Source organism: Anser anser (assembly GCF_964211835.1).
Source record: "Anser anser genome assembly, chromosome: 2".
Lineage (NCBI taxonomy): Eukaryota > Metazoa > Chordata > Aves > Anseriformes > Anatidae > Anser > Anser anser.
Genome location: NC_139721.1, coordinates 121772087 through 121799454, shown reverse-complemented (window position 1 = coordinate 121799454; position 27368 = coordinate 121772087). Strand labels below are relative to the sequence as shown.

Sequence of the window (27368 nt, the reverse complement as noted above, 5' to 3'; positions counted from 1 at the left end):
CAGAGCCATTTGTTTGCAGGAAGCAAGGCCATATGCAGAAAGATGCTAAATGAGTTGAAAGTGATCTAAATGCAGTACTGAAAACCTGGAGTTTTTCTGTATTTCATAGGATCAGAGGAGACCTCATCATTTTAATGGTCTATTTGAGATTTGAGATTTTAAAATTTAAAAAAAAAATCACCAAATGTCCTTTGAAAAGCTGATACCTGTTTCATTTCAGTATATTCTGAGTTATTTTTTCTCGTTGTTTGGAAGATAAAATATTCACCAAATACTGAATTTATTTCATGTTTTTTGAAGTATGGGGAAGCACATATTTATGGGAAGTCTACTGAGAATAGACATGATGAAATGGACAGGATCAGGAACAAATATTTTATGTTACCATACATTTTAAAATCTTTTTCTGTTTTTTTTTGAATGTAATAAAATGAAGAAAAAAATAAATTGCCAACCATGACAGTTGAGGAAAAATGAAGATCATGCTGAGTATTTGAATGTCATACTTGATTTCCAGCACCTTGGGCCCAAGTCATGGATTATACCTCCTCCACTTTCCACTGGGTGCCAGTTACCCTCAGTCATACAAGAGGGGTTCATCTTAAGCTGTGAGAACAGTTGTTTTTACTAATTATTTTAATTCGTTTCAGCAGTGGTGCTGGTACTATAAAAGCGCAGAGATCATCCCGTATAAGTCTATAACTATGCTAACCAAGCTGTTCCAGTTATTTGCAAGCACGAAGGCTAGTGTCCTGTGGAAACAGGAACTGGAAACTACTTTCTTGTTTTGCACGAACCGTCAAGTAGTGACATGCAGTTGTTTGGATTAAATCTTGCACTCCCTTTTTGTGCAAAGTTCTTGCCCCTGTCAATGAAGGCTTTCTCAATAAGAGGAGAACAGCATCTGACTTAAACCATGGTAAATTAAATAGCGACGAGGCACACCTTGGGGCATTGCTTTGCAGTGCTGTGTCCCTTGAAGGTGTTTGGCAGCACCAACCAGCACTCCTCCCAGGCATGGCTCGGCGCTGTGAGCTGGCCAGTGGCTACCTCCAGCAGCAGGTCTGGATGGTTTTAGAAGCCCAAATGGTTGGCTGACATGGAGGTGGGCTTCCATGTTGTATGTCTCTGACAGTCCCCAAGGATGTCTCCTAATAACAGATGTAGCCTTAACGTCTACTGACCTTGGCACATCTTTTCTCAGGAGTTACTCTCAGTCAAGTAACTGTAACAGCCATCGTTTGTTCTTAGTAATTATCAAATTAAATTGTCAAGCCTTTTTCTTCTGTCAGTGTCTGTTCCTTTCTGTGCCTAAGAATACATTCCATAAAAAGAAGAAACTTAAAATTTACATGCATACATACATTTCATTACTGAAGTTGAATCATAGCTTCTTGCACTAAGGTAGGTACTAAATACGCTATGTGTGTGTTTGTCACGTTTCACTGCCAGTAGCTGTTTTGGCTTATTAGGGGATGGCTGAGAGCTGAGGTTCACACCACACTGGTAACGTACACATGGTTTGCAACAACTTCAACAGAATTAAGTAAATTACATCTAGGTGTAAAAGCGCTGTCTGCGCAAATCACATCGTGACATATCGACAAGAGGTGTCAGGAACAGGTGGGCTGTGATTCACTTTCGTATGATTTCTTTCTGAGAAGTCCCACGTTATTTATGCCACTGAAGTAGAGCGTGGTTTTATTTCCCTGTAAGTAGGTTCTAAAGGATTTTACTTTTGCATTTTTCTTTACTAAAGAGGGTGAAAAAATGCTTTTGTTCTCACCATCTTAATCTATTTCATAACTCATGGACAACATGTGGCCTTTAATTATAGATGTGGAGTACAGGCTGTCCTGTGCACACCCAGAAATTTGTCACAGTGTGGAAAAAAATGCAGTTTTTCACCATATTTAATACAACATTTTATACTATGATCTTTAGAAGTATTGTTTGCAGAGGTAAAGCAGCAGATAAGGCAATATGGGTATCCAAGCAAACATCTCAGAAATGAAATAGTTTGAGGTTTTCTATTAACAGTAACAGCCTACCGTTTTTTGCAGTATGCCAAATAATTTATTTATGCTTACTGAACAGCAGGTACAGACTTGTAAAATTACAGTGAGTTAGATTTCAGTTTTTAATTCAGGAACTTTTTAAAAAAGAAACTGCATAATGAGACATCAGAGAAGGACATACCAGCAATTGTTGAATTTAGGTTTGGTAGCTTGCTGGGTCCCACAAAGAACTGCGCTGCTTTCCAGACTTTTCTAGGGAATAAGTGGGGAGATTGGAATAGGTTGCTGAGCTTGGTTCTGGCTGAATGTCGACTTCAGTGCAGTGAGATGGTTGGGGTCACCGTTCTGCTTGCCTTAGGCATCTTTTTAAACTGTTGTTTGAATTTTTCTTAACAAGTACACTTAAAGATTTTCCGATTGGCACATCTTAGAAAGAATTAAATCCAAAATAAGAGGGTTTGGGGAGTGTACAAACTGGGATTATCCACTAAGTCTGTTTACTTGCATGCTAAATATACATTCAGATGCTCTTTGTTTGTTTCTTACTGGATTTATTTTGAAAGATAAACCTATCTGTATTTTCTGGTTATTGTAAAGCATTGTCACCCAGTCTGTAAGTGGTCAGCTTCCCAACTGGCAGAAATGCTCTGATTGGCCTCAGAAAGTGACCTTCCCTTGCTCTCTGTGCTTTCTGACTGACCTGATCATGGAAACAGAGGGTCTTTCTAATCCTGAATGAAGTGTTCCTTTGAGGAAATTTCCTAAAGGGGCATTTTCTTTAGCTTCCACTGGGAATGGAGTGCAATTGAATTTGCAGCATGGATCCCAGAGCTGATCAGCTTTGCAGAGCTATTCTTCATGAAATCCCAGTCTTGTACTATACCAGGAAAGCCAATAGGAGCCACCAAGATTTGCTGTTTACAATAAAGTCAGCTTTACACATTCTTTTTTCAAGTTGTTTGGTCTATACATTCTACTTTTTTACCCTCCAGTAAAGCAAAATGAATCCCTTAGTAAGAAAAACTGTTCACATTTTGAGTAACCATTCAAAAATCTGAAGCTGCCAAAGTTCAAGATTATACCCATGTGGCTATCTTTCCCTCCTCTACATCTGAATGTTGCCATAGTCTTTAAGTATGGATACTTTATTTCTTGAGTTCACTGTGAAGTACATAGGTGTTATGTCCTTCTTCATATTTTATATCATTCTGCTCATTTCATATGAACTTTCCATAAGTTTTCCGTTCCTACAGGAGACGCCTGTAGGTGTGACATCTGAGATGGAGCTCAGAAGAAAATTCTTGTAGTGTTAAAGAATTCACATGTCCAAACCTGTAATTGGTAGCTTGGGTATATTGGTGTAGTAGATGTTTAATTGGTATATAACTGCAGCTGGCCTGCCAAATATTCAGGGTCCCTTACTCATAAGCTGTTCTTCCCTTTGATAATGCACAGGAGTTGCTGCAATTTTGACAGCTCAAGTCAGGAGACAGCTGAGAAGTAGGAACAGGTTTTTGTGTATAAGTCCCTTATGATTTCACGAGGCCATGCTTAATATTTCTCATTTAATATGTTTTAGAGGGATGCAATAAAACCATATCATAATACCTACGTTTAAAGGGGAAAAGGTATATTGACTCTGGATCCCCCGTCTGGAATAACGGATACATAAATTACAAGGTGAGATGGCAGGCTGAAACAGTGCCAAAAAATGTCCCTTTGGTTGGCTGTAAACGCAGCCAGTGATTTGCCTGCAGCTTTAGCAGACCCGTGAGCCTGCTGGGGGCCCTCCTGGCACCGAGGGGAGAGGCAGGGGCCCCCAGCCAGGCTGCCTCCCGGGCCTTTACCAGGGAAAAAGGAGATTCCTTCCTTCCTTCCTTCCTTCCTTCCTTCCTTCCTTCCTTCCTTCCTTCCTTCCTTCCTTCCTTCCTTCCTTCCTTCCTTCCTTCCTTCCTTCCTTCCTTCCTTCCTTCCTTCCTCCCTTCCTCCCTTCCTCCCTCCCTCCCTCCCTCCCTCCCTCCCCCCTCCCTCCTTCCTAGGAGAACAAGGCATTGCTCAGATGCTGCTGCAAATGATCTTAACATTTACCCTCAGAGACACATGGCAACTGCTACATGTACAGAAACAAAAGTGAAAACTGTGGAGTGTTTTTCTGAAAGAAGAGGAGAGAGGGTGTTAGGTAAACAGGAGAGATGTAAGCACAGCACCCATGGATGAGCCCACTGAAAAGACTTTTTATCTTGCTCTGTCCCATGTGATTTTCATAAGTTGAAAGAATGATCGTCTTGTGATCATAGGAGCTCTCTGTCTGAGTCTGGCAGGGGAGGGAGAAAACAGGAAAACATCTTGCTAAGATTTTCCTGTGCCAGATTAATCAGCCCCAGTCCATTCAGTCATCTCCGAAAGGTCATGTTTTCTTGTCGTCAGAGCGGTCCAAGCTGCCCTGTTCCAGGCAGGCCCCGACACCAGGCACGGCAGAGGCAGCGCCCCACTTGTCCTGCGAGCTGCCCTTCTTGGTCAGCATCTCAGCACAACTTCTGTCTTTAACTTTTGCAATAAGGTTCCTACCTCTGGTTGGTGTTACCTTATGAATCCTCATCACCACTGAATTTTTTCCTTTCCCTCTGTTTCCCCTGCGCTTGCACAGCCTGCGTTCATCCACCTTTCTCAGCCCGTCGTTCCATTTTGTCAGGACACCAGCTGCATAGGGCAGGGCTGGTTCTGGCCACGGCACCCTGCTAACTCCATTTTCTGCACAGTGTCATAAAGAAGCTACAGAAAGCCGTGCTGTGGGGTGCACACGTGCTTCGAGTGCGTGGGGAGCCCGGCAGAGGGGTACGGCCCCCCGTGTCACTCTTAACCTGGTGGTTTTGCCAAGCTGTTCCAGCTCCAACTCATCTCTCTGCTGTCGCCTTCAGTAATGAGTTTCAGCTGCAGTGTGGAAAGGTAATTTTCCTTCGCTACTGCCAGTACGGGAGAGCCAGACTTAAATACTTCTGGGTGTTTACTTGAACTCTATTTTGTAGTCTCCAGGCAGCTGAGTTTTGCTAAACTCTGCATTTTACAAGGTTCTAGAGGGGTCGTTCTGCATTAGCAGAGTTTCTTTGTCACTGAACGCGGGCGAAGCAGAATATAGCATGAAGTAGCAAGTACCAGACACTACTTGCCAGATTTCAAGGGATTTCGTACAGTGTATTTGTTTAGAGATCAATTGTCAAAACTAGTAGCAAAAGAAATGGTGGAGAGAGAATGAACATGTGCTGATGAGCCATTCAGATGCACGCCTGTAAAACTCACCAGGAAGCATAATGCTCAAGACATCTGCTTTATTTTGGCATATTTATGTCCGTGTCATTTTTTTAAATTTCTTTTTTGTTTGTTTTCTGCATTGTTTTCATACGTCACTGCATCCCTCCTTGGAAACTTGTTAAAACTTCTCTTGGGTTGGACAAAAACAACAGAAATATGCCAGATTTGAAAGATCAGGGTGAGCCACGCGGCTGGATTCAGCTCCTCGCAGGTGGGGAGCCCGCAGCAGGTGCAGCTCATCGGGGCTCACCCCACGCAGCCAGGAGCCCAGGCGGGCATGGGGACCAAATTCAGGCCAAGGCTTTGGTTTTTGAGAAGGTAGGAGGCAGCTGGCTGCACGCAGACCGTGTGGGTCTGCCTGCGAGAGCAAGGGGAATTGCCGTTCAGCCAGCTTGCAGGCATCTGCAAATATTCGTGGCATAGTTTGTGTTATTTTTTCAGTTGAGCTGTAAACATTCAGTTGCCGATAGCGGGTTCGAAACTGGTGAGTCTGTAGATTTCAGATGGTGCAGAAGGGCAGGGTTTTTTTTTTTTTTTATTTCTGCCTGCCGATTAGTGAAAGTCCCCGTGTCTCGCTCGATAAATAACTGCAGTGCCAAGTATGTGCGGGAACGCTGCGAGCCTCCGGGGGTAAGGCTGGAAGGGAGGAGGAGGAGGCAGAGCCCACCCACACGGGGAATTTCCTTGGAACGTGCACATACCTCCTTTCTCCCGTCTAGGTTTTTGTTTGAGCTTGCCCTCTCCTCTTCACGTGTTTCCAGCTCTGCCAGCAGCTAAATGGAGAGGCTAATTTGAGAGACTCCTAGAAGTAATTGTAGCGTAGTAATTGCATAGCTGACATGAGTCTTTTCCTCGTCCGGCATGCTGCAGGACTTCGCACACCACTGCATGGGTATAGCTTGGCAGGGATCTTTATTTTTGGTACGAGGTCTTGCTACTTTGTTAGAGTACCTGTTGCTTAGTTTCTTTCCTTTGTAGCTCGGTTCAAAAAAATCCCATGTACATCTAGTAAAAACATGAGCTTGTCCTTGCAAGATGTCCGGGGGGGTGACCCCTTTGGGGGCTCCCACCACCCAAAAACCATACAGACATATGCAACAGATAAAAACTGAGACCTGAATTAAGAGCATAAACCAAAATCCATCATATATGTGGGGGATAACTATTTGGAAAGTCTTTCCTGATGCTGTGCTTCCATGCAAGGGAGCCACATAAACGGTTTGGAAAAGTGTCATTCTTCACTAAGAAATACTGCGCTTAATTAATTCTTGCTCCTGGGAGGTCAACCTGGGGCACTCATTATTGTCTTAATTGGTGGTATAAATCCTGAGGCACTGGAGGGGAAGAGAAGAGAAAAAACGATGAGCAGTTAACAACATATATAGCCTTTTGGATAAGTGCTAGCCGGTTGTACGACCATCCGAGTGACATTTTATGGTTTTATTGGGTTGTGGGTCTGGTCCTCCACAAATTAGGTTAAGGGGAATTGATTTGCATAAACAAAAAATAAGAAAATAGCAAAATGTGATAATTAATTCCTGAGTTCTGCATTGAACCGTGTGAAGTAAGTCAGTGTTCTGCCACTCAGAAAATGTTTCTTTGATCTCCTCTTATTCATATTAAATTATATTCATTACTTTTCCCATCTGGAGTTTCCTAGCAGGCCAAAAATCATCCTACAGACGTTACTGAAAGGAAGTTAACTGTAACTTTTAATTGTATACATTTCATCTCCTTTTTTTTCCTTTTTTTTTTTCTTTTTAATTTGAAGAAAGCAGATGGAAGTGCATACCAGCTCCTTCCTCTCTGTTTCAATTGCTGAAGTGGAGAAAATCTAAGTGGTTCTTTCCCCTTACATATTGCTTCAAGGTGATGACTGTTCCGTCTGGAGACTTTGACATGTTTGCTAAAAAGGTCAGGAGTTCAGTGAAAATCGAAGTTGTGGAGAAATCCGTGGGTAGGCTTGTGGATACCGTTGTACCCTTGCTGGCACAGGCTGCTGCGGATTGCAGCCGAATGAATGAACCTCGCACACTTCGTGGCAGATCGCACTCGCTCTCCCTCCTTCTCAGTGTTTGGAGGTCATGCTGTCAGTAGCTGCCTTTCTGCTAGCAGAAGTGCTTCAAACTCACTGAACAAAACGAATGTTTTGACTGCTAGGGGCATCGTTTCGACAGTGGGCCAAGCTTCCTGGAATCAGAAAATGTGTTGGCATATAGGGCACCATGAAAAATGGGTTTCATTTCCAGCCTTACCAGGGTAAGAGCTAATGGGCACTAATAGCTCAGATATCTTCCTTTAAACTTTGTTGTTCAAACTGTGTTTGTTTGTGTTTTTTTTCCTTGCTCCCTGTGGCCCCCAAGATTTTTTTTGCACCTTAGAAACTATTAGTTTCTATCAAGTGTGGCCTCCTTGTCTTTGCAGGAGCATTCCCACTTCGGTAGCTCAGGGAGGGTGACACATCCCTCATCTGCCTGTCCCTGTCCTCTGGGGCCTTTTCTTTTTAAGAAAGGAGGAAACCTTACAAACTTTTCTATTTATGTAAAGGTAATGACAAAGAGCATAGCTCTTTTTTCCCCTTTGTTGTTTGCTCACAGGTCTTTATTCCTGTATGCGAGATTTGGGATAACACCTGCTTGTTTATATGAAGTATTTCAAGTTCTGTTGGTTAAAAAGAGCCCTTCTCTAAATAGCAAATTTTGTTTTCTTCCTTTGGCCATGGAAGGTTATGGCTGCTCCTCATCTGCAGAATAAATGGCTAGCTGAGGTGAAACGTGAATTCCTGCTCAGAATAACAGCAGCAACAAGAACGTGCAGCGTGCTCTCACTGCGGGCTGGCACAGAGGCTGTGTCCAGCACCTCTTCCGCCAGGCAGCTACATCCTCTAGGTGTTCTCTACAAGCTATGGACATGGACCAGTGTTTATTCATTTGTTTTTGCAAAGGTCTGGCTGTCCTGCTCTGACATACATGATCAGCACAATTTCTGGGCTTCCTGGCAGCAAGCCTTCCTCTACTTATTGTAGCGGCTTCCATTTTGTGCAGGCGGTGGTTTCCAGCCACAATGTCAGACAATTAATTTGTTTATTCTAAGAGCCATGACTTCCAAAGTGTGATAGACAGTGCAGACATCCTGGAAAAGTGCTTTGCAGCTAAGAATACGTTTATTTTAGCTTCCTTTTAGGTAGCTGCTTTTGCAGCTTTCATTACTAATGGGGTCTCGTGTTCTGGCTGCAGCCATTTTACAGTCTTTTGTACTGTACAAAATCACTTAACATCATAAGCCATGTCTTTTAGGTCTTTTATAAGCCTTTCTATGTAACTCCAGTGGTGAGACTGCATGTTATCAGCCCGATTATTCCTGGTTAACAAGTAAAAGGTGTGTTCTGCCTGCCCTAACCTGACCTCTGATCCTACCAGGACTTTGTGAGAAAGGTGGGGTTTGTTCCTTGGCTGTGGCCGCTTGTAATATAAATATTGCAAATCTCATTCAGTTCCTGAATGCACCTATGCAATCCCCTGAACACAGAGCAAAATAGTTTTGTGCAGATCTCATCACTGGGAGCTTAAATGTCTTTGCTGATGCTCCAGAGACAGCAGGGACTGGGTTCTTACCTTACCTATGCAAGCTTTACAGGGCTAGCGAGGATAGAGGGTTACTTGAATGACTAAAATAAATAGATTGAAAAGAGGTTATGTATCACAAAAAAAGTTTGCTCTATAGAAAGGTGCATACTAACATGTCCTCTATGTCACAGTAAAGCTAATAGCAGAAGTTTCAGGTATGTCATGAGCTGGGTTTCTTTTCTGTTTCTGTTTTGTATTTTTCCCTTCAAAGCTCAGTCAGTCAGAGTTTATAAATAACTGATAAACCATACCACAGAAAGTCTTTCCTACTCCTTTGTTTCTTTTACGATAAAGTAGCAATTCACTTCACTCAGAAGCTTATTTTGCAAATTTACCAAAGAATAGCCTCTAAATCTGCAGGAGTCATAGCTGGCTGGTTGTATTTGGGGGTAATCAAAGCTGAACCAGATGAACTGAGCAGGCTGTTTAAACAGATTGAGCTAGCAATAGCCCTTCTCTGCTGATTACTCTATCACTGGCTTGCAATGCAATTTTTCAACTTCTAAGCCTGCTACATCTATGAAAAAAGATTTGGCATACCCTCTGCTGGCAAAATATTTTTAAAAAGCTGTTGAGATCAAATGATCCATCTCTTCATGTAATGTGTATAACTTCAGCGTTAAATTATGTGACTTGCCAAAATCAACTGGACAGGGAAGGACAGGGAACTGTATAGGTTCCCTCTCAGATAGGTAAGGGTAGCAGTTCATGCTAACAATTCTGTAAGACTTTATCAGCTTGAAAACTTAACATCATTTTAAGGGCTTAGCCTTAACTCCTTCCTTTGTATTCAGATAACCAGTGGCATAATGGCACTCCAGATCTCACTGAAATAGTTAATATCCTCTGAATTGAGATCTTTAAGTTTTGATTCATTGACAGGTAACTACAAAAATACGTGGTGAGTGGGATGGAGTGGTTTATTTGGCACCACGTTGAAGTTACGTTGACTAAATCAGTTATTTAATTTTAAGCAATAGACCTAGTAAACTGGGTTTATTTTCTGCTTGGTACATATGGTTTCACGTATCACTCCCTGCTTTCAGTGCAGCAGATAAGATATCAACACAATTAAAAGTGAAAAATAATCTGTCTGCTCTGCCAGTGGTGAATGCTCAGAGAACACACGCTGATACAATAGATTTCTGAATAATTTATACTCAGCATTTTTTCCTTGCGCTGGGTAAATGAGGATGCCTAATGTGGCATGGTCAGAGTGATACTCTATCTGTCATCCATTAAGATAACAAGATTGGTGGGCTTGGGAGGAGCATGGCGTGGTGTGCAGAAAAGATGAGATTAAAAATTGAAATGTCTGTCCAAAATGCTTTGTGTACAGGCTGCCAGTAACAGCAGCTCAGAAGGACAGAATTAATTCAAAAGTGTGATTTCTGTAAAGCTTCTTTGTCCTCACTAAAAGAAAATACAAGATCTGTGCTCCTTTCAGAAGTTGTAGGTAAAAGGAATATTAGAGCAAATCACTGTTCCTGATAGGTCTTAGTAGGTTTTTCTACTTGAAATTCAAGTACTTTGTAGGTGCTATCAAAAACAGTTTTGTACCACAGTAACGTTTTATATCTCACAGAATGTCTTTGTCTTTATATTCGTAGTGCGTTTTAAATTACAAAGAATCATCTGTGCTTGTTTTTGGCACAGGAGTGTCTCATCTCCCATCACAGGGAGTTAATTTGGAAGGAATGCTAAAATATTTGTATAAAACATTCTTCATTTAAATATTGAGTAAAACAGATTCCTTTTGAGGTGAGTGTATTATCATAAGTGGTAACTTCGTTTTCCAAAAGCCTGTAAGAGCTTGAAGTCGATTAGTTTACAAACAGTGGTGGTTTGCTGCCTCCAAAATTTCTGACATCTTTAGGTTAGGTTGCATTCGTATTTTCTTTCATGTTTTTTTTGAAGAAACTGTTCGGATCGTGAGCTCGAGTTCAAGTCACTTGACAAGGAGCACTGGAGGAAAACTTAGGCCTGCTTCTAACTTTGCTATTTTTAGTGAACACAGAGAAAAAAAAAAAAAAGAGAGATAAGCAGTATGGGTGTTTTCTCTGGCTGCAGAGGTGCCGGTAGCCAAAGCAGGTGACGTGACGTGCAGGTACCTGTGCAGGGACAGAGGCGGGCTCCTGCCTCGTCTCATTCCTGCTCTTGCTGCGGTCTGTGAGACGGGATCAGCAGGAAGCCACACAGCCACGGGCGGTGTGTCACATCCTCAGCGGTGCAACAAGTCAAATACTTGGGGGATGAGGAAGGGCCACGTTCAAGTGCGAGCCTGTCACATACCTGCTGGGGGATACGCTCAGCAGTGTTTGTATTTAGGTTTTGCTGTAGCGCAGCGTGAGCAAGCCCAGAAAGGAGGAAGCGTGCAGGCTGCCGGGCCTTCAGTTCTGGAGGCAGGCGGCCATTTTCCGCAGTCGATGGCAGCCTGCGTTCCTGCCACGGCCAGGGCCTGCGTGCAAATCACGTCTTCTGCACCCATCCCAGAGGCCTCGGGCTAGCTGCACGTGTGACACGGCGTCGAGCCAGGCATGTTCGCTATTTCGGGTGCCTGGAGAGTGTCTGATTTGCGTTTATGGCCTGCGCTATAATCCTGACACTTGGGGTGAGACAGAGTGGAGGGAGAGAAAGCATACGGAGAGAAAAGCCCCCGTCATTCTGAACAGTTATCTGGCATAGAGGTTTTCCTCGTGAGCAAATATTTTTCTTTGCCTACCATCAGATTTGGGAAATAATCTGGGCATGACCCTGCTCAGAGTGCCTACCCACGCTTGTGCCTGCGCAGCGTGAGGTTTGTGGAGGCGGCTCCCAGAACCGAACCACGGAGCTAAACAAATGCTGCTTGCCATTTAGTGCCTGAAGAATGGCCTATAACCCCCCGTGTGATGGTTTTGTTTTGGCTTTCATATGCAAAGAAACTAAATAATATTTATAATCTGGGCATTTTTCTTAGTGCCTGTCCAGAGACAGATCAAATCTGTTCAGTGACATATTGTCAAGGTTTTAAAATGAGCTTGCCACACATCTTAGTAGAAAAAGTATCCCACTGTTGTCTGGTAGAAAAGTACTTAGGGGCGGGCACTAAAGTTCCTCTGAGAAGCAGGTCCTTCGTTTTAAGCAGGACCACATTATACCTTTTTTATATGAATATTTTTACATTAACAAGTTCAATTTTTTTTTCTGTTTTGTGAGTAAGTCCAGGAAGATCAAATACGTGTGTAAGAAAATTGTTTGTAAAACAGCATTCTAAACTTACACAATACTCTCTTCTATTTATTTCACTTTACGTAGGATATTTCTGAGGAGCTTAGGGTGTTGAAGAAACCTTTAATTTCATCCTGGATATCTGCTTTTACTAGGTTTGTTCTCTTAAGCCTTTTATATTAGTAATGAGTTCATGAATGCTTTATGCTTGTCATCTGCAGAAGTCAGATCACCTTTTCCCGTTTGGCTGTGTGGTCAACTGTGTGTGCTAAGGACTGAGGTAACCTTCTCTACTTTCCTTCCTGATGGGTTGTAATGAGACCCTAGGTTAAAAGGATGCAGAACCTGTGTCTAAATAACCGAACAAATGATCAGTCAGTGGGTGCCATTAACCTCTGGCTATATTTGGGTGAATTACAGGTACATTTGAGGGAGGCTTGTTCCTCTCTTCTCTGTATTGGGTGACACTTTTGACTCTTGAATTTTGTTTCAAGTAGTGCCTCTTTCAGTAAATCTGAAGTTGCTCAAGCATGGATGACTGGCGGCCTGTGCCCCAAGGAACGTGCAGACAACAAGGAGGTTCTGGGAGCTGCTTTTATTAAATTACTCCAGTTGTTCAGCACGGTGAGACGGTTGCTGCACGACAGTCATATTTGTTCGTTCAGGCCATTCTGCTTCCTGCAGAGTCAGGCTGATGTTCGGAGTCTTATCCCATCAGTGACATGTAGCAGTAGATTAAACCACAGTGGCTGCAGGGGAAGCTACCAGTCTTGCCTTCCCCTACCTCATGCCACGTAAAAAGCAGTGACTAAATAAGCCATATGGAGATCCTTGAACCAGGACAGTTCACAATTTCTGTCTGTTGAACTCAAGAAGATGTCATAGACTTCTCACAGTTCTACTTAACATCGTCAACAATTACCACAAAGCCAGGCATTGCAATTAGAGAAATATCAAAGCAAGAAAATAGTAAGTGGATATTACCATAAATTTTCTTCTCGGCAAGTAAACAAATGTATACACCATATTTTCCTGGCAAACATTAAAGCAATGTTAGTGAGCAAAGTGTGGAATATATCAGTGTTATTGATAATTTTTAAACATTTTAATTGTCTAAACAACTGTCTTTGAATAATTCTGCTGTGTTCTGTAGCTTGAGAAAGAAGTATTTTTTGTTAGCTCTTTGATGATTGTATTAAGTATCTTCTAAATCAGAGAAGCTAATGTCAGGATGAGGCTTGCCTGTGCAAGAACAGAAAACTCTTGCCAGGGGTTACGTGATTAAGGAGACATTTTTCAGTTCTGAGTGAATTTGAGGAATTTTCATAACATTAGCATCTATAGCATGTTGGGTGTGCAAGGAATTTATGACCAGCCCTTACTGACTGTGCCTGCCCTACCACTCCCTGATTGTATGGCCAGAAACTCTCTCAGTTAACTCTGAACGATAGGGTTTGGGGCTTTTGAACTACTGCATATCTCTGTGAGTGCATTTAGGAGAGCCAATTTTATAGCTCACCATGATTACATCTTCAGACAAATGCATTGTTGGTACAGAGCTATCATCTGTGGCATCGAGTTTACCACTTCCCCGTGGGGTGTAAACATGTGGCTGGTTGAAGAGTTTTAACCTCTCAAGTCCTCCAACAAATATTAAATTGCTAACTATTCTTCCATAATGCTACAGTGTTGACTGAAATTTGACCCTGGCACTCACTGAAATGATTTTCAAAATCTGATGGAGAAGGTTAAATGGTACTGTCAAGTGTCCAGATGCCTGTTACAGAAATACTTTCACTGAATATCTGTGGGTTGATTTCTCAAATGCTTAAAGTAATCGTCTTTTTTTTCTTCTTCGTTATTATATGATATTATCTACAGCTTGGTTTTTAGTGCAGATAAAGAAATTAACTTGGTTTTGCCTTTTTTTCTGTGCCAGCTAACCTTGCCATTTATGACTGTTTTTCTCTTTTACTTGCGAAAGGAGGAATCCAGGCAAATGTTGTTCCTTAAGTATAAACCAGACCTCTAGTTCTCTTTAATTTCTGTTCAAGATCATTATAATTACATGATTATTTTCACAGCTGTATCTCAATAAGAAAAATGCTGTAATTGGTGACTTTTACAAGTTCACAACTCAATAACCTGATGCTGGAACTCTTCCACCTGCAGAAGCCTAATTAATTGTTGTAGGAATTCAGACAGCTAAAAGACCTGGATTTCAAATTACTTCACTTTTTACGTGCAGCATTCGAGCTATAGAGAACCTGTGTGCTAACAGAAAAAGATGGGATCTTTAGGCTGAGACTCCTGGTTGTTGGATGAGTATTTGACTTCCAAGTGGATCAATTAAGAGAGCTGTTGTTTACCCGGCTCATTGCTAAATCCATAACCAAAAATGAAAACATTTTTATCTGAGTCTTCATGTAAAGCTTAAGGACTTCATTTCCTGAGTGCTGTTACTAGTTGTAGTTTTGCTTATTTTGGCTTTTGGTTGCATTATTTAATTAGTTTTTAGTTAAGAGACGAGTTTTTATGTTGAAAAAAACAACAACAATATTTAATTATTAAAAGAGTGAGTCTTTAAAGATGCCATACTCCAACCATAACTTTGATTTTATTTTGTTATTTTAAAGCAATGTTAGTGTCTGTCTCTAAGGTTTATGGGAAGCTCAAAGGTTTATTCAATTTCTTTTTTTCTTGATTTCAGGGCTTTTTCCGCAGAAGTATCCAGAAGAACATGGTTTACACATGTCATAGAGATAAAAATTGTGTTATCAATAAAGTTACCAGAAATCGCTGCCAGTACTGCAGACTACAGAAGTGCTTTGAAGTGGGAATGTCCAAAGAATGTAAGTTGTCTTCGGAAGCAATTTATTGTTTGTCATATCCTAAGTATATATGACAGTCCCAAAGGAAGAAAAATATTACACAGTTATGCAATTGAAGCCAGTGTCTGTGTTCATGTGCACAGAAAGGAGTTTGAACTTTGCACACAACTTCAGATGTACTTTATTGACTTCTGAGTCCTTAACTGTGCGGCATAGATGCTGTCACTTAAGACCAAATAGTGCAATGTGCTGTCTGTGCAACGTGGCCAACCTGTGTGGATGCGACAACTTCTACGTGGGTCATTTCACCAGGTTTTCTAAAGGAACAAAATCGCAGATGCTTGCTTTAAGGTTGTATTATCTCCCCTGTGTTCTAGAAATGGCTTCCTGGGGCTAGGGGCATAAGCGAGATGGCACTGGCTTCTTAAGATCTGTTTCAGTCCTCCCACAGCCATGCAGAGCAGCTTGTGGCTTTGCTGCTTGGCAAGTTTTGCTCCTGTCAGCCCAGGGTGTCATTTGCCAAGGGCCTCCTGATGGCCCTCTTGCAGCACGTAACAGCCTTCTTCAGCCTTGCACCTTCTGCTTGTGCCAGTGTGGGTGCTTGTGCAAGAGGTCCTTCGTCTGGTGTTAGCACGAGTTTGTGACATTTTACAGAGTTAATGTTACAGTGGCCTTGAGTCTTCTGTTTTTACTTGTTGGAGCTCCTCTGAAAGGTGAAACAAGCTGGTTAATCCCCTTCTAAACCCACAAAGCCAGTAAACCTGACTACGTGCAAGTACTGCCAAGTGCACACACACGAAAAAACAACTTTCCCTGCCTTCTTTTCTAGAAATCTAGGTTTTGCCCCTTAAATTAGCATTTTAAAACATACAGATAGAAGCATGTGATTTTTCTCATTTTCCAGTTTATTGATATCCCTGTCAAGCATGGAAATCTACCCCCAAAAAAGCCATTCTCAAGTCTCTAAGGGGTGTAATGCTTTCGAAAGATTCTCATTTTTAAATGGAGTGATGGCAGTAAGAAAAAAAAATCTTTGGTGTAATGATTTATTTGGTTGCTGAGGGTTTTTACTTCTATCAGTGATGTTCCTGATTTCAGTAGGTTAGTTCCAACAATAAACACTACAGAAATTTGCAGTTTGAGCATAAGAGAGGAAGAAAATTGCCCAATACCACTTCCTTACTCTATTTCACCCACGGGAGTTCCTTAGAGAGACATACAGACTGGAGAAAAAAATTAACGCTAATGAGATGTTTATGACTGAATTGTGACTTAAATCCATTCTCATCTTCACCATTTTTCCTTCATAAATTGCATTACGCTTCCCAGTAGTTCACTTTTGCGTCCTTGGACAGAAGCAGAATAGGTCCCAAAGCCAAGCTGATCTGTCCTGGTTGCATCCTTTTTCTCTCTCCTACCATCTCCTTCTCCTCTCAGAGGAAGAGTGCTGAGGAGCCAGAGAACAAACCAGATACATCTTTACAATCACTCTGCAGTTTTTCTAACTTCTCCTCATGGAAATCTGAAATTACAGTTGCTGAAAACGGCCCCACATCAAGTCTCAAGAACTGGAGGAGCTAGGAGGTCTTAGGATTTCCATGACTTTACTGCCTTTGTTGTTAGGGCTTCTAGTTTTCTTGTGTGCATGAAGTGCAACTTCATTCGACTAAAGGTCCGGGAGGGAGAACATCATACAAAGGATGTCTTGTGTTGACAGGTCTATGTAACCTGCTACGGGCTCCAGTGACCACAGCTCCTAACTGCCTGTTAGATGTTTTAGGGTGAGAAACACAGTATGACAATACTGTACATTGTCATAGTAGTAATCTTAAGGCTATCGTTTATAGTAAATGAAATGTCTGGATATTCCTAGAAGGCAGACTGTGGCAATGGCAATAGCTCTGCCCAGGAATCTTTACTTTTTTAGCAAAAAGAGTGGTCAATAATAACAAACACGATGTATAATTTACTAGAATGGAGACCATGACAAGAGTAAAGGAGGAGGTAGGCTGAATACAGATAAAGATGCAAGATGAAGTGAGGAGGGTATTATTCCTAGGTATGTGACTGCATATTTATCTGTGCATATGAAGCTTTTTTTGTGGATAAAACCAGCATGATGCAGTTTGAGAGAGAAGAAAAGACACTTTCCTCGCCTCAGGGTTTGCTGGCCTTGAATTCCTAAGGAATTTATTGCTGACGTGAAATAGTAATCTTATTAAGTGCTGTAACGTCACATCAGAGTAGGCTTTGGAAATATCAGCAATATTCCTAACATGTTAACCAAAGTTACTTAGGATAAAGACTTACTGCCTTTAAGGTGATAGGTGGTTTTCTCTCATAGGATAGCTGGAGCTTTACAAGCAAGAATTAACGTTTTGGTCTGCCTGTTTCTTAGGGTGAACAGAGTGAAATTGCCCTTTGGCAGTTGCCTTTATCTCAAACCACGACAGGCACCGAAAGAGGGGATACCAGCTTGGAGGGGGACCGCTGAGGATACTGGGGAGAAGTGAGGGATGTTTCTGTAGGAAGTGTATGCAGATGAATAGAGAAGTTACTTTAAATGTCATCAGTTTGCCGTGTGTCTTGCTTTCTTGGTTTAAAAGTCTGAAGTGATTCTGTGTTATCCCTTCATAAACAGTAGCTTTTCAACTCTTAAGAGATTTGATAAACTATTTTCTTATCTGACCTTCTTTCATATATGTCTCCAGGTTTCAACTCTATTTCTTGATAAGTTTATGTAAACAAAGGAACATTTGTCAGTGGTTTTTTTTATTATTTTTTTTTAAGGAGATGGAGGCTTTTCTTTTCCCCAAGTAACTTCCTGGCATTTTGCTTTTCTGTCTTCTTACAGTTCTGTTACCTTGTAATATGAAAACCTCGAACAAAGGACAGAGAAAAGAATCAGAGAAGTCTCATAGGGAAACAAGCCTGCAGTGTTCAAACCAGTCCCAAATGGGGAAAGTAATCACAGTGGGCAGCCACAAATAGGAACCACAGCATCTGTTCCCAGGAGCTGAGGAGGAGTAAATGCAAAATTTCAGTATTCAGAGTAATCCGTGCTTAAATGCTATGGCCGTGTTTTCATTTGTTCTGCGTTTAAAGGGCATGCAAAAGTACTTACATATGCAACTCCTTTTGAGTTTAATGAGCATTACACACAAACATCAGAGATAGAACTGGCTGCCTAGCCAGTGTAATAAGCAAGAACTTAAAGATGGAGATACAACATGTTGGAAGAGAACAGACACTGAGCATTTCTTGTATGCTTTTATCTTGTTTTAGAGAATGAAGTGAGACGACAAAGGAATGCACCAAATTTGCATCTCTTTATAGGTTGTTTTGTTCGTATAGGGAAAAAAAGTTATCTTCGACCCCATTTTAGTCCCCAGATCTGATCAAGAGAGGTCAATAACAAGTCCGCCTCCAGGGCAGCAGTGGAGCTATTTGTATTATGATCATATCTGCAGGACCCAGCTGAAACTGGATCCCACTAGTGCAGGGACTGTCTTTCATTGGGTAGTTGCTGTTGCAAAGTTTGTGCTCCAAATAGACAAGGCAAAGGGTGTGAGGGGAAGCGATTCAGTGATGACTGTCTTATCATCATCCTAAAACAGCGCGAAACACGGCTTGAAATAAAGCCTTGCTGTCTTTTGTCAGATCCCCTGCTTCAGAAACTCCTGAGCTAGTGCCCCCTGCATCCGGAGCTGCACCTCTAAATAGAACAGCCCTCAGCCAACCCCTCCACTGGTGATGTTTCAGCTTTCAGGTTTATTCTAAGTTCACTTGTGGGGCTCATTTGTGGGGCTCCAGAAGCTCGTTCAGGAGAGTGTAGGTGCAGCTGAGGCTCTGATACCAATTCCAAAACATTTCTGTCCTTTTTACCCTTCCAGTCTGTTAATTTTTTTTTTAATTGACATGTAGAGACAAATTGTAATCACACAGGATTTGTTTGTTTGCTGTCACTGAAGTGAGAAGGCTACTGAGGCTGACAGTGGCTCATTATGTGATGGAGAGCCTTAGGAAACTAACCTTTGCCCTTTGATTACGTGATCTCTAAGCTGCTGTTGAAGCATCATCCTTGGCCTGACCCCAGGTGTCAGCAAGAAGCAGTCTGTTGTCGGGATGCATGGACCTCAGTGCTTGGGAGCTAGCGCGGGGTCACACGGATGGTGCTGCCTTGCACAATTAAGGGAGCGTGTGGGAAACTGGGCAAAAGTCTGAAATGATAGTGGGCTCTTTCAAGGAGGATGCTGGAATGTATGCTTTGTAAGGTGAAACCTACCCTTAAAGAAAACCTAAACTGGATTTATTCCAGGGTATGGAGGAAGGGAAATGGAGCTTCTTTCTGCCACAACTGCTCATCTTAGCCTAGCAGCTCTTCCACTTCCATCCTCCCTCTTCTAGAAAATTTGCAGCCTGAAAGGACCGCCACTGTGCTTGTCGATCTGTTGGGTCCCTCTCAGACAAACACCCAGCCCACGTACCGTGGTGTGGTGCAGAAAAGCCCTCTGTGCTGGCACAAACCTCATCCGCAGTGAGCTCTAATAGAGCTAAATTATGTTTATAAAGGCACAGAATTATTGTTCCAGATTGCTTCAGTGCACTGAAGCAATGTTCAGATTTGTAAATCTGCTTACAATTAACCTCCCTGGAGGAAGGGAGGGAATGCAGGGGAATTACCATGAAGTGGAGAGAATCCAGATTTTGTGTTCTGTATTTGTTGTTTTTTTAAAAACTTGCTCAGAAATGTCTGTTGCTTTTTGTCGCAGACTTCAAAGTCTTATAATATCTAAATGTTCATGTTTCTCAGAACATGGCGATTACATTCTGCTACTGAACAATAGAATGAATTGATTTACTTATTTTAATTCTGGTTTAAATCAACAACCAGGAAGCATCAACTTAAAGAGCTGTGGTGTTTGTATTTTTTACTTTATGTGCCTGTTTCATTTTCTTCCAGGCCCCTTATTGAACTGCAATTCCATCTCCAGTGAGTTGTTGAGTAGAGGGCTAGTCTGTGTAGTTACGTTTCGGAAGCTCATGCAGATGCACTAACATAATTTTAACTTGAATTAATTAAAATGCATGTAATCTTCACTTAAATGCTTTTACTCAGAACTGAAGTGTTTTTAATTCTTTTTTTTTTTCCTTTTTTTTTTCCCCAGCAGTAAGTGTACTGGATTTAAGAATTGCTTCTGCTTTGCTATGGGCTAGATTTTTAACTAGGTATCTAAATACCACACAGTGGCTGGGGGCTTTTTCAGACATTCCAGAGTAGTTACCTTGCCTGCTGATGCTCACTGGTTTCTCAAGAGGCATGACTGAAATATCAAAGTAGAAATCACAAAACCCTGAATTCTGTTCTGGGACTAATTCCTCTCTGCAAATGTTACAGGCTGATTAGACTAGTTTTCCTATCTTGATAGGTGAAAATGATGACCCTTTTTACAGGAGCTCGGAGACCTTGTATTGTAAGTGCTTTGAAGGCGAAAAAGGTAAACTGTGAAAATGCCAAAGAAATTAAGAACTTGAGTGTCTAGATGGTGGGAAGACAGTGAACAAGCCATACAGATCCCATTTTTTTCATATTGTTCATTAAGGTTGCATGTTTTTTTTTCAGTTTCTGATCAGATAGGAATGCTTGTATTTATTTTTTCAGTCTGAGAAACTGGAAAATTTAAAAATTAATGCCAAATGCTCAGTCCCATCGATGGGGGGATTTTATAAGATCAGAGCAAAGCAACATAAAGGATCTCCCTGCTACAAAAACCAGGACAGTCCTTGCAGTCTGTCCTCTGCCAGAGATAATGCACACTTTGTTATGCTGGGTGGCTGAAAATGTTTTATATACGATTAAAATTCTATTGTAATCTACTTGTTGCATGCTGTTTCCCATAGTTAAATAAACATCTTTTGTTTTTTGCACTGATTTGGTGTCTTAAAAGAAGCAGATCTGCTTGGCTTTTCTTCTTTTCAGAGGGGTCTGCCTCTTTGGTATTTTAGCCTTTCCCCCTGATTTTGCATGGCTTTCACTTGCCAGCTTTAATGTTTGAAGGAGCAACTTAGGTTGAATGTTATTATTCATAATTTACTCTATGTTCTGTGAAGATGGTTATGTAATAGCAGTAATTGCATCAACTCACCTAATGAGCTTTCCCTCCAGTGCCATGTACGGCAGATTAATAGCCCATGAATTCATTTGCAGCTCGTTGTGTTTCAGAAAAGTATTTCAGGCAGCAATTAATAAACTGCTAAAGAAAATAACATAAAAAATGATTTTTTTTATTATGTTAACTCTCCAGCTGAACAATTTATTGGCACCTTTCATGATGTGGCTAAGTAAATTCTCTCCTAATTCCTCAAGCAGAGCATGATTAGTGAACCCTGCTCAAGTCAAGACTGTTTGGTAATTAGTCTGATCTTTATATCTTAAAATGTTAGGGAGAAGTATGAATAGAGTTCTGAGGTTCTCTTTTTCTTCTGCTCATTGCCTTTCAGGCATTACGCAAATCGCTGCAGCTTTATATCATGACACGCTAGCACTGCAATTTCTTCCTCACATACAAAACCCGTAATTGTGTAAGCTAAGAACTGAAGACCCTAGCCAACAAACAACCCCGGCACTGTTTCTCTGCTCTTTTTTGTCGGCTCCAGCGGCCCAAACCTCCCAGGTGGTGGAACTGAGCCTGGAGGCACAAGCAGGGACCCAGGGAGGGAGAGAAAGTGCTTCTGCCCCCAGGAAAATAAACCAGGGGTCTAGCACAGCCAGGGGGGGAGATGCCAGGAGAAAGGCATGGAGAGAGAAGGAAGAGCAGGGAAACTCCTGCGTTTGGTAGTGTAAGAGGGGATGAGACGGTCAGACCTGACTGCGGGGAGAAGAGCGGCAGTGAGATGCTGGGGCCACCTCGGTGGGGAGGTCTCTGGGGGAAAGAGAAGACACCATTGCACATGGCTGGTCTTGCCTGGCTGCCCTAGAATTACTCTTTACATCCTTTTTTTAAAAAAAATATTATTGAATGTCTTTGTCAAGTTTTTCATGTTTCACATCATTTCTCGTTCAAAGGAAACAGTTATCTTTTTGTTCCCTCCCTTTAATCCAGTGGAAGCACTGGGCCTTGGCTTGTCTTTAGAAGTAATAAAATATATATATTTTAAAACCTTTTCCCTCATTTTGGGCTCTTGAGGACTGAGTAAGCATAAAGGGAATTCCTTCAATAAGCTCATACGGAGATTGATTACATGTCCTCAGCTGGAAGTTACATTAAGACTTATTCACTAAGGTATAGCTACCGTGGTGAACTTTTCATTGCTCTCTGCTGTCTCTATGACAACACGGATCCTCGCAGAAGTTACCGGGGCTCAGATGCTTTCTGCAGCCTTTGTCCGCGTCCATAAATTCTAATCCTCAATGACTGCGAATGTGCGCCCTTCTTACGTTTTGCTTAACAAGGTGTTTTATTAAAGTTGTGGCACTTCTGAAGTTATTATGCTAATCATTTTCACTGCAGTACCCAGTAATGCTCTGAAACAGATGGCTTTTAAGAAAAGAAAAGGTGTCAATTAGATGTTACGAACTTCTGGACTTTCTGAATGCCTCTTGATCTTCTCCTGTGGAAGAAATTCAGCTGGATGACAAAGAGTATGCATAACTTTTCTTTCAAAATAGGTGAAACTCAGAGATAACTAGAGCCAGTGAAAAGTATAAAGCACATACAGTCTAATTTCTACAAAGCAGACAGGACTTAAATCTGCAGCACACTCAAGTGAAGTACGTGTTACTATTCAGTGGCTTTATCAAAGTCCCGTGACACGATCGAACCCTTCCTTATTTTAAAGGAAGCACATCTAATCAGACCCGTAGGTTGGCTTATGTCTCCCTTGGTGTTAGCAGGTCAGGTTTCTGTGGCAGTCTAGCCACATGCCACCTCCTCCAGAGGTCTGACTCTTGTGGGGACGGGTAGCGGCACTGAAACAGGCATAACTTCAGACTTTTTTCATATCACACCTTTGCGTTTTTTCACTTCACATGGATGTGATTATTTCTGCGGCCTTTTTCTGTTATTTCTTGTCCCCCACTTCAATTTTGCGGGATGTGCTGGGTTGTTGTAGCATTATTCCCGATTGTACATACAAAGATGCTGACTGTATGCATTGTCTCTACCTCTGCTTGAGTTCAGTATCCCCACTGTTTTCATGGCAGGAAAGCCCTGGGTTATCCTCTCTGCCTTGTGCCAGGCAATGTTGTTGTAAGAGCAGATGGGAAATGTGGAATAGCTTGTCCCTGCCCAGCCCACGCGCTCCAAAGCACAGGGCTGAGGCCACGCTTGCTTGGTCATGCAGACATAACTGCTGAGACCCCAATCCCATGACCTCAAAAGCTTTGTTTCAGAGTCTCCATTCTTTCTTTATGCACTCAGTTCACTGCTTCCTATTCCTCATTCGGATCATTTTCTTGTTCAGGGGCATGGGGCGTCTTTGATTCATCTCTTTCGCCTAATTGCCATTGTGCCGTTTGGTTGTGCTTTCTACTGGCACCTTGCGGTCTCTCTGCTGCCTATTGCTGCGCATTTTTTCACCCTTTGAACGCATTTCTTATTTTGGGATGTTGAATCTGAGGGATGAAGAAATGTTGATGAGATAAATATCAGTCTGGGAACGAGCAAATTGCCAGTGTCCTGGACCTTGAAGCTAAACATGGCTTATTTGGTTGTCAGGCCAACCTGAAAATGTTATCTGCAGTAGCCAAGGTTCATGAGAAGTGCAATAAATTGTTCCCAAGAGTTCTGAGAAGTCTGAGCAGCAGCAACCCGAAAGTGCCCGGAGGACTCAGTATCAGAAGAGACACGTGCTTGGTCCTTCCTTGCAGAAGAAACATGTGAGAATGCTCACATCTTCCTGACGTTTTGTATTTGCAAACTTACTCCTCCGTTTTCCTCGTGATCCCTTCAGTGGAGATGGTCTTGCATAGGGGGGGTTTCTCTGCAGAAGGCAAAGGAACAAAGACCATGCGGGCCTCTCAGTGGAAACTGACTCCCGTGCTGATGGCATGGAAGATAAAAAGAAGCCACTCAGAAACCAGTAAGCTCTCAGACTCTCTAGGAAAATCTTTACTTAAGTAGATGAGGCCATGGATTTCCCTCTGCTGACACTGTCAGGCTCAGATGGCTTGCTTTCACCCACTGCATGAATTGTTGCAGCAGAGGGAGTTTTCCATTGCCACACCAGTGATAAGCCAGCTGACACATTGCAGTTCCTCCTGCAGGGATGCTAGCCGCCCTAGGACCGTGCTCTAAAAATAGCTGTGATTTGTTTTCGGTTTGACTCGGTATCACATGCTCAATTTAAAATACATTGGAACAGTTAATCTCCAGTTCTTTAGTGCTCACATGGAAAGTGTGCAGGATTTTTTAAAGTTAGACGGCAGGAGAAATAACACCCTTCCTATCCTAACTTAAATATCATTCTGCTGTTAATAGCAAAAGGAAAGAGATCATAAGGTGCTGGGATTTTCAAATTCCTTTGGCCCCATGAAAGTTAACAGCAACAGTTTTGTCCTGTCTCACCTTATTCCAGTACTTCTTTGCATGTTGGCACGCTTATGTGAAAACTCTAATTTTTTCAGTCTTATGAAAACTCTAAATTTTGAAGTCTTATGAAAAGTCTGTCAATCACACAGAGAGGCAGTTCTGAAAATGACTTAAAAAAATTGTAGCTTATATCCCTGTGGGCACTGCCTAAGGCCTATAAGCGTTTAATCATCTGTGGGATTGTTTCTCAGCGTCGTGAATCCATAACCAGTTGCTTGTTGTCGATACAAATGGATTTGGTAGGTAAATGTGAGGAAATTATCTGACTTTTCAAGATGTTTACCTGAATTTCAGGGTTAAAGCTGAGTGGAATTCTTCCTTTCCCCTGGCAAAAAGTGCAACAGAAAGCAAACATGCTTTTAGTTGGATTACAGGCTTGGTTAGTCATCTGACAGACAGTTTTAATGGAGTCAGAAAGACATGCTGGGGAAACATGCTGACCTACTTTTCTTTCTTGCTTTCTTTTTTTAAACTTTTAAGCAAGTGAAATGTTAATTTACACTCCTCATAAAGTTGGATTTTGCTGACTGAGCCCTCTTTGTAATTAATTTATTTACGCTTCTGCTTGGAGTACGATACATGCTTTTGGTAACTGAATTTTATCAGGTTGTTTTTGTTTCTGTTAGGAAATTGGGTTACATTTGAGAAATTCATGTTCTTCCTCCTTTCCAGGACAAAGCCATCAGCCTCAAGTTAATGAATGATTTAAGTCAAATCCTTTGAGGGAAGACTTTACAAACCATTTAAAATGACAGACTAACAAAGCGTATTACATTTGTATCGTTTTCAGAGCATTATACTTTTAAACATTTTTAGTCTTTAAGCTTGTGGGAAGAAGGATTGCTGGCATAGTGTCGCGCATTTTGCATTTGGGATTGTTCTTTACCACGTTAAGTAGGTTGATAATTCTACCTTGAGTCTTGGAGTCAGAACTCAGTGAATTTAAATCTGGGAAACTCTTCCCATAAAACTTGAGAGTCTGAAAAGAAAGCATTAAATCAAATGAGAAAATTTAGAAGTGAGAACAAATTAAAACATTACAAATAGAAATTGAGTGATACTGGAAGATGAGGGAAAGCTTTTTAAAGATGTTGCAGGCGTGACTCCATCTCTTCTTTAGCAATGGGCACATGTGTAATTCATCAAATGGCTCAAGGTGCCATGTCACCTCTGTTATCTCTGGCAAAGGGATGTGCTTCATTCACTTCACAGATAATTTTGGTGAAGAGATCACAGTGCATTTGAAAGAGTGAGAGAGACCATAATGCCTCAACTCTCTGGCCGATCTGGAGATGCTGTTTTCGCCTGTTACGTCTCCTTCTCTGTCAGTCATTGGCAGGTTTCTGAATGTTGGTCAAAACCCGAGTGCTGCTGCAAATCTACTACTACTTCTCATCTGTCCTGAAAAAAGTTCTGGTTTATTTGTTTCCATTTTAACTCCAGCTAGCCAATTACAATGTGCACTATTTTGTGTGTATTGAAATGGTAACACAGTGGAAGAGATGTGGGAAAAATGGAAATTGTCAAGAATTGCAGGGGTTTATGGAAATACCATAATGTTTCATAAGAATCCATGAGTTACCTGTGCTTTTATAGTGCACAGTACTTTCACTTGTTTTCATATGCTGTGTACTTTTAGAGGATGTCCCAGTGGCACAGTAAAGATTGAAAATTATTTTTCATTGTTTTGAGTATAGTATGTTTATTTTGGCTAATGCATGAGAGTTTTCTGTACGTACCAAGAAGACAGAAACTGGCATTGCACAGATTTTACCCATTTTTAGCATAGATGCATCGACAGAGGAGGCCCTGGAAGATAAATCTGTGAGCATCCTCCATGCTAAGCTGTTGCACCTTGCATGTGCAGCATCCCTAACTGTACCGTAGCTGTGTGAGCTGCTCTTTCCATGCAAGGAGTAACTTGACCCTGTTTTGCTTGCTATAACACTACTTCGAGGTCATCTGTGAGATGGTTTATTTTATTTCTACAAGAGCGATAGTGGAGAAGAGCTACTGAAAGAAGTGTCACTTCTGAAATTTTATTAGAAGGTTGCTTTTTTTTGATACAGAATTGTTGATACTGGAAGATGAAGTATTAGAGTTTAGTGAAGTTTAAATTGTCCTCTGACGATGCTGATCTGTCTCCATTGCACAGGGAGTAAGCCTGGGCTCTCGTGTTTCAAATTAGATGTCTCATAAACTCGGGTGCAGAAGTCCAGAGCTCAATGCGTATTGTCTTGCAGTCCATGTTGTACTGTCACATTGTCTGATTATGCCATCAAGAGCTCAGGGACCAAATTCGTACAGTCCAGATCCCTGTAACAAGTGACATGGAAAACTGTTAATTTGTTAGAGCCTTTTGACAGTTTTCTTCTACAAGGAGGGCACTCAGTTTGCCTGTAGCTTGAAGGAGAAGCTCAATGTATAAGTACTTATTTTTTCTCTTTGGATGCCTCTTTGGGTGAACGCTGCTACTAAATCAGAACATCCAGAGTATAATTTTAAGTGGAAAAGGAGTGCAAATAATAAAAAGAGAGAGAGAACAAATAAAGGCGGGAAGATAGTTGTTATTAAAGTAAGGCAACTCCATTATGCTCAACCCACTCCCATAAAGTGAAAATTGCACAGAGAGAAGAGAATAAGCAGAAATATTTTACTCCTTTAGTTCAGCTGAGGGCTTAAGTCCTCCTTGTACTAAAGAGACAGTCAAAACCTTTTCTTGGCAACATTTCCTGCTGCTTTCTAAGTCAGTTATTAGTTATTTTACTAGTTTATTAGGAACAT

The 27368-nt window shown here is 41.6% G+C and overlaps 1 protein-coding gene across 8 annotated transcripts in view; it reads left to right on the top strand.

Annotated features, from left to right (window-relative positions):
* Positions 1-27368, top strand: part of RARB (retinoic acid receptor beta) — a 331295-nt gene that overhangs the window by 270359 nt on the left and 33568 nt on the right. For all 8 annotated transcript variants that reach the window (XM_083825372.1, XM_083825375.1, XM_083825373.1 and 5 more), the window contains one exon: positions 14874-15015. In XM_083825372.1, coding sequence (XP_083681498.1) covers positions 14874-15015 — 142 coding nt within the window. The remainder of the gene's footprint in view (positions 1-14873; positions 15016-27368) is intronic.